This window comes from Manacus vitellinus, unplaced genomic scaffold (genome assembly GCF_001715985.3).
Source record: "Manacus vitellinus isolate BGI_N305 unplaced genomic scaffold, ASM171598v3 scaffold_52_pilon, whole genome shotgun sequence".
NCBI lineage: Eukaryota > Metazoa > Chordata > Aves > Passeriformes > Pipridae > Manacus > Manacus vitellinus.
The window spans coordinates 1,534,616-1,541,865 of record NW_021940628.1 but is presented as its reverse complement, the minus strand read 5'-3'; the positions used below and the strand labels follow the sequence as shown (position 1 = coordinate 1,541,865).

The following is a 7,250-nucleotide window of genomic DNA, read 5'->3' as shown; positions in this document are numbered from 1 at the left end:
TATCACTTAGTTATTTATATTATTCCACCATTACGGCGCTAACGAGGCGCTTTTCCCCCGCAGGAGCGAGGGCAGGAGGAGCCCCGGGGCTGGGCTCGGTGACAGGGGGGCGTTTGCAGCTTCGAACCCGGGGTGACCGTGTTCGAGTAACGCGTTTTCCTCGGGGGTTGTTTTGGCAAACGTGCATCGCAGAGCTTTGCTGGAAGGTTAAAATATCTGTGTAGCAATTGCCTGAGACTGATGATACCTTTTTTCTCTCTCTTTTTCTTTTTTTTTTTTCCTGTTTTTTTTTCCTTAAAAAAAAAAAAATAATGATACCTAAAGCAGTGGAAATACTTGAAAGCTTCCTACTAATAACAGGCTGTTTCAGTGTGGTCGTTATTGCCTGGTTTACTCACATAAAGAGAATTATACCTTTATCACTGGCAGTCTTAAAGCTATTTTAGTTCTGATCTATTAGTGTGATTTTATTTATTTATTTTTTGGTTTTGCGTTTTGTTCTGTTTGACCAGTGATCCTTGGCCGGCCAGGCTTTATTTTTTTTTTAATTTATTCCTGTCTGTAGTCAGTGTCCTGTTTTGGTTTGGTTGTGTGAAGGTGGTGTTGGTGTTTGGTTTGTAATCTTGCAGGAGAGTGTGCAGGGAGGGTCATAAATCTGTAGCAGGGTTTGGTGGCTGGTTTTTTTTTCTCTATTTGTGTGTGTGTGTCTCTTGTTTTACTTCTAGAGCAATATCTGAACTGGTTTGCTTTGCTCTGTTGAGCAAAAGTGAAAGTTAGATGCTGGGTACAAACTTCTGCAATCAGTTACCCTTTTTAACTTTGTGTAACTGTAGATTCCTCGTGCTGGGGAGACTTGATGAAAAATCAGTTACATTAAAAACATAAACGGGGAGCGATCCAAGTTCCCTCTTTTCTTAGTAAAAGAGCTTAATTATAACAGAAACATTTGCTCCCGCAGTCACCTCCATAAAAAGCAGTTAATTAAATCTGTTACTGCCCAACCACGGGCTTCAACTGGAACCTCCTGCTCTCCAGGCTGGATGGGGAGCATGACACCCTCCTGTTATTCCCGCAGATGCTCATGGAAGACACAGAGGGAGAGGAGCAGGAACGTTCACGATAGTCCTGTCTCGGCACGATACCAGTCTAGGTTTGAACTGTTGCCACCTTGAAAACTGGGCTGTATTTGAAATCTTAACGAAAAAAATGATGTAACTCCACTTTTACCTGGTCCGTGGCAACAGCTGCAGGTTTTATGGGGTAGCTTCTGGAATGTTCTAGCAATCCAACCCTGCGTTCATGGCAGGGTCTGGATAGGCTGCCACGCCAAAACCCCCTTACGGGGGGAAAATACAGCCCAGTTCCTGTTCCTAAGTTTTAGTTCTGTGGGTTTTTCCCCCTTCCCCAGAACCTTTGCTCTTGAAGATGGTGAGTAGCCAGCCTAAGTACGATCTAATTCGGGAGGTTGGTCGTGGCAGTTATGGTGTGGTGTACGAAGCAGTCGTCAGGAAGACCTCGGCACGGGTCGCGGTGAAAAAGATCCGGTGCCACGCGCCGGAGAACGTGGAACTGGCTCTGCGGGAGTTCTGGGCACTTAGCAGTATCAAGAGCCAGCATCCCAACGTCATTCACCTGGAGGAGTGCATCTTGCAGAAAGATGGCATGGTGCAGAAGATGTCCCATGGCTCCAGCTCCTCCCTTTATTTACAGGTACACGGAAGCCGAGGGAATGGGGTGGAAGGAATTCATGGCGGTGTGTCAGCTGGGGGGGGAAGGAGGTGGGGCAGCCAAGGTGGTGTTTGTGAGGTGTGCTCAGTTAGGAGAGGGTGTTGTTTTGCACTGCTGACGCCCCAAAATTAATATGTATCTTGTGATTCGAAGCCCTGCTGCTCTAAAAGACTCCAGGTTCTGTATTTAATGCAAATCTGCTTTGATAATTTGAGGAAGCCCCACAGGTAAACCCAGGGGAGCTACAGGCTGTGGTGTCCCCTGGCAGCAGGTTAAGGAGCAGACATGCACTGATGTCTTGGGACAGAGCTCTGAGGAATTTCATCTCAGGTGTCCTTGGAAGAGGAAGTCACTGTCTTGATTTAGGAAGCCAATACTTAAAATTCTTTCAGAAACAATAAGGCACTTGGTAGCATGTCATGAGCTGTTTGGTTTTTTGGATGAATAACTACTAATCTCTCAGTGGTAAAGGCATGATAAATAAGGGAATAAATATCACTCTGAAAGTGTCCTTTAAGTTTAAAGATGTGTACTTTTGAGGAATAAGTAGCACTAGAAAAACTTTGAAAGATATTCTAATTAATTCCCTTGCCAAGAAGCTGCAGAAATTTGTCTCTCTGGTTGAAAAAGTCAGTAGCCTGCTCAGTGTTTGTGTTATCCCTGGTCAGCTTTTATCACGTCAGTTTTTACTGTCATTCCTGCATGTCTGATGTGGACCTTTTGTTGGTGGAGATCCAGCTGACAGCTCTTCAGTTCCTGCTGTGCCCGGTGCTGTCCAAGCCTGAGAACGAGGATTCTTGGCTTTGTGAACTCCCTGTCCTTGGGAGTTGCCACTGATTTTGCTTTCATGAAGGGATTAGGCTAAAACAACACCGGCCAGCTCGGGTGGGAGAAATTAGTGCTTTACCTTCCTGGTTGGTAGTGGAGCTGTGAGGGATTGTGTGGGCAGATGTGCAGGGAGGAGCTTAAAAAACCCCAGGGCAGAACTGCAAGGTGGGAAAGAGCTTCCAGATCACCCAGAGCACTGGTTTGGATCGTGAGGAGGGCGGCACATGGGCCTGGCCCGTGCCTGGTGCAAGCTCCACAGATTGTTTTCCTGCTCCAGAGAGAAGAGCAAAGGGCAGAGCGGAGCTGACTGTGACTGGGGTCACTTTGTTACAGCCTGGGCTAAAGTGAGGACAGTCAGCCCTCCCTGGGCTTGGCCCCTCCTGCCCCCGGTGATGTTACAGAGCTGTGCGTGAGGAAGCAGGGGAGGGGGTTTCAGTGTCTCCTGAAGGGCTTTAGGGCAGATGCTTTGTGTCAGCCAAACCAAATCTGTAGGGTGTGAGTCCTAAGCGAGCCTGGTCTCGTGGAGCTTTGCTGCTGTCACAGACACAGAAGTGGATTTCGTTGTCTTAACTCTCAGAACAGATGCAAGTGCAGCGTCTGTGACTCAGGGGAGGGCAGAGCTGTGTTGGTGCTCACTTGGCAGAGGAGATGCCCTGCTCTCCTGAGATACCTTAATCTCACTGTTCCTGGCTACAAACCCTAAATACGTCACTCTCTAGTTCTAACATGGATTTACTGTCTGGAGTTGGTGTGGGAAGATAGCTATAAATTACTACCAATTTTGCCCTTGGATGGAAAAGGCCACTTTTTTAAAGCACTTCAAAATGTTTCCCTAAATATTAACTCAGACCTTAATTTTTGAAAGCCAGTTTGGTTTATTATCCCTTGGTTTACTACTAACATAAATAATTGCAGGACTTACCTTGCAGAGCCTGCTAAGAGGCACCTCAGAGGAGCTGAAGAGGCAAATGTAGCTGTGTAAACAGGATTAGTAAAACTGATTGCTGGTTTTGCTTTGCTTTTTGTATGAAGCAGCTGCTAGACTTGTCTTCTAGAAAATAGCCTGTGGATAATGATGGTGGGAAAGGCACTACGTGCTCAGCTGTGCCTGGAGATTAGTGTTCTCCTGAGTTCAGGGATCCTGTGTTAACTTGCTGGAATTCATTAATGTGTAAGGAATGGAGAGCAGGCTTAAAAAAATCTCTGGTGGAAGCAGGAGGTGAATGCAGCTGTGTGGAGTTACTTGTGAGACTTTGTTTATCCCTGGAAGCTGTTGGCAAAATGGGTGGGACAGGCTTTGTCAGGGTGGGACACTGTCCAGCTGGGACAGATGGGAGGGCAATGGCCACTGAGTATCTCTGAAAATACTGTTATCAGGGTCGAGCTCTGCTGCTGGGCAGGAGTGTGAGCTTGATATGCTCTGCACGGATGAAAACGAGGAGGCTGGCAAATATATCGTGATTTTTTTTTTTCCTGTTACATAAACATTTTTGCATAAAGTTGGGGTTTTTTTCCCTGTGGCAATGTCTTGCTCTCTGGATTGCTGAGAGGAAGATCAACCAACCATAGAATGGTTTGGGTTTTAAGGAACCTTAAAGCTCATCCTGTTCCACCCCCTGCCATGGACAGGGACACCTTGAGGTGCTTCCACTAGCCCAGGTTGCTCCAAGCCCTGTCCAACCTGGCCTTGGACACTTCCAGGGATGGGGCAGCCACAGCTTCTCTGGACAACCTGTGCCAGGGCCTCACCACCCTCACATGGAAGAATTCCTTCTGTATATCTCACCTAAACTTCCCCCCTTCACGAAGATCCAGATCTCATGCATTTTTCCATCATGCCCTTAAATTCCCGTGATCATCAGGTAGTTATGACATTTCCTTTCCTCGTTGCAGCTTGTAGAAACCTCACTAAAAGGAGAGATAGCCTTTGACCCCAAAAGTGCTTATTACCTGTGGTTTGTAATGGATTTCTGTGACGGAGGAGACATGAACGAGTACCTGCTGTCCCGAAAGCCCAACCGCAAGACCAACACCAGTTTCATGCTGCAGCTCAGCAGCGCTCTGGCCTTCCTGCACAAAAACCAGATCATCCACCGCGACCTCAAACCCGACAACATCCTCATCTCCCAGAGCAGGACGGATGCCAGTGACTTGGAGCCTACCCTGAAAGTGGCTGATTTTGGGCTGAGCAAAGTGTGTTCAGCCTCAGGGCAGAATCCCGAGGAACCGGTCAACGTAAATAAGTGTTTTCTCTCGACCGCCTGCGGGACCGACTTCTACATGGCCCCTGAGGTGTGGGAAGGACACTACACTGCCAAGGCAGACATCTTCGCCCTGGGAATCATCATCTGGGCCATGCTGGAAAGAATCACCTTCATAGACACGGAAACCAAGAAGGAGCTCCTGGGGAGTTACGTGAAGCAGGGGACAGCCATCGTCCCCGTGGGGGAGGCGCTGCTGGAGAACCCCAAGATGGAGCTGCTCATCCCCGTGAAGAAGAAGTCCATGAACGCTCGGATGAAGCAGCTGATCAAGGAGATGCTGGCGGCCAACCCGCAGGACCGCCCGGATGCGTTCGAGCTGGAGCTGAGATTAGTCAACATAGCCTTTAAAGACAGCAGCTGGGACACGTGACCTGCTCCTCGCCCAGCCCACGGTACAGCTTCATGGCAGGGGGAGGAACCGGCCTCAACTCACCTGCAGGGTGTAGTTTTTTTCCCCCCAAATGAATCTCTCTTTGAGTCTCCCAGCAGGAATGTCGAGTTGGCCGTTGCATTGGTGTGTAAAGTACCAGGTGCTGCGGGCCTGTGGGAGACGTGAGGGTGTTCCTTTGTGTGTGCACTGGCAGTGGGATGTTGTAAGAGCCAAGACTTGATTTCCCAGCAGTATGTCATGGGGTATTTCATACATTCCAGTTTCCTATGTCAGTATTAGGAACTCTCATGGAAAAAAAAAAACAAAACAAAAGATTTGCATGCTGGTAGTGCAAATCTTCAGGCTTTGTAATGTAATCTGTGTATATATTTATGTATATGAGTGACTGTGAGTGTGTGGCACTTAAATTATTTGCTGTGGGTCTGAATGATTGGGGTCTACTAGAAAACTGGGGTGAAGAAGGTGCATGAGAAGCATTCCTTCTTCTCCAGGCCTGAATAACTTTATTATTTATTTTTGTTATCTAATGTTATCAAAGACTTGACTTTGTAAACAAAGCAATGCAAGGGGACCAGCAGTTTTTGAAGTGCTGAAGTGGCTGAGCTTGGCACTTAGAGCTTCATGAGCTCATCACCAAGGGAGTCAAATTAAAAATGTACAGTCAGGGGCTGGCATGGTTCACTGATCATTTGATTTTGCTTTCTTCTAGTGATCAAATACTTTATTAATCAATTAATCTGCTCTTGTGTCCACAATCCAATAGCACCTTGAGGATTTATAACAGCAGAGTACTGTGCCCTTACTTTATGGAAACAGGGATGAGGGAATCCAGCAGCATAATTTTAAGGTTCTTCAAAAGAGGGTGGCAGCACAGTTTTCCCACTAACTGAATCCAGCTAATGATACTGGTCCTGGCCTTTTCCTGTCTGGCACTGCCCCCAGCCTGGTGGGGAAGAGGACACAGAGGTGACTCTTTGTCCTGTAGAACCCACTCATTCTCAAACAGGGGAGAAAACTCAGTAACAGGTATGTGAAAGGTGGCAGCCTTGGCTGATGATTTTTTTCCTCATTATTATTATTATTATTATTATTTTTCCTCCTTTTAAAGAAGTAATATTTATTTAAAAGCACAGATGGTAGGGTGGAAAGCTCTGGAGCAGTTGGAAGCTGCTTATCCCCAGCTCCTGTTGCACAGAAGCAGATTGATACGCTGGGAGAGGTTTCACTGAGGCCACCTGACACTGCAGAGCAGACAGAGGCTCTTTGTAACAGCACAACACTTTGTTCTTTTGGCTGCAGGACTGACCTTTCCCATCCAGTTTGACCTTTTGGAAAAAGCAGAGTCTTAAAACTGCCTTTGAAGCTACAGGAAAGGCCAGTTTTCTTAATAAATTCAATTTAATTTTTTTTTTTCTCCCCCACCCAAATCCTACCTGAAAAGGGCCACAAGCATTTCCTTCTTGGTTCTTGGATACTGTTCCCTTTTAGTGCTGGGAGAGCAGTTTGGTCAGTCAGTGTTTATTCTGCCTGAGTGTGAATAAACAAAATACCATTTTTTGTTGTTGTTGTTGTTGTTTTTTTTCTGATTTGACCAGACTTCTGAGACTTTACAGACCACCCGTGGTTCTTACCTGGTGCTGTATGAGCTGCTGGCCATCACCCAGGGGGCCTTAATCCTTATTTCTTGTGATTTGCTTTCCCTTCATCATTTGAGGGAGCAGTTCTCAGACAAACACTCTTTGCTTCTGTGCCAACACTGTTTCCCAGTTCTCACATCTCATCAGGGCCATTGGATCAGTAAAGCTTGAAGGGGATTTATAATTCTTCACGTTAAGCTTTGTAAAAAATACATGGCAAACTTCCTCCTGTCCTGCCCACCCAAAAGTCAGACTCAAGCAGGTTATGAATCCACTGCAGAATAATTCTGCTCACCTTTGAGGTGCTCTGTAAATCATCTGATTCCCCTCTGAAGTGTTTCACTGGACACATTTCACTGCCTGCAGTGCAGAAACAAGGGAATGGCACAGGGAATTTTGGGG

General features: G+C 46.7%; 1 protein-coding gene across 1 annotated transcript; it reads left to right on the top strand.

The window, feature by feature from the left end:
* The first annotated feature begins 35 nt into the window (after positions 1-35).
* PDIK1L (PDLIM1 interacting kinase 1 like) lies at positions 36-7,244 on the top strand. The gene is made up of 2 exons (XM_008920547.4): positions 36-1,710; positions 4,450-7,244. Exons 1-2 carry the CDS (start codon positions 1,426-1,428, stop codon positions 5,188-5,190), a joined length of 1,026 nt encoding a protein of 341 aa, XP_008918795.1. The 5' UTR covers positions 36-1,425; the 3' UTR covers positions 5,191-7,244.
* Positions 7,245-7,250: the final 6 nt, after the last annotated feature.

Bases quoted from the DNA above. Each gene is read 5' to 3' on its own strand.
- PDIK1L (XM_008920547.4), top strand. From the start codon at position 1,426: ATGGTGAGTAGCCAGCCTAAGTACGATCTAATTCGGGAGGTTGGTCGT. The intron at 1,711-4,449 runs GTACACGGAAGC...TCCTCGTTGCAG, and splicing joins GCTCCTCCCTTTATTTACAG to CTTGTAGAAACCTCACTAAA.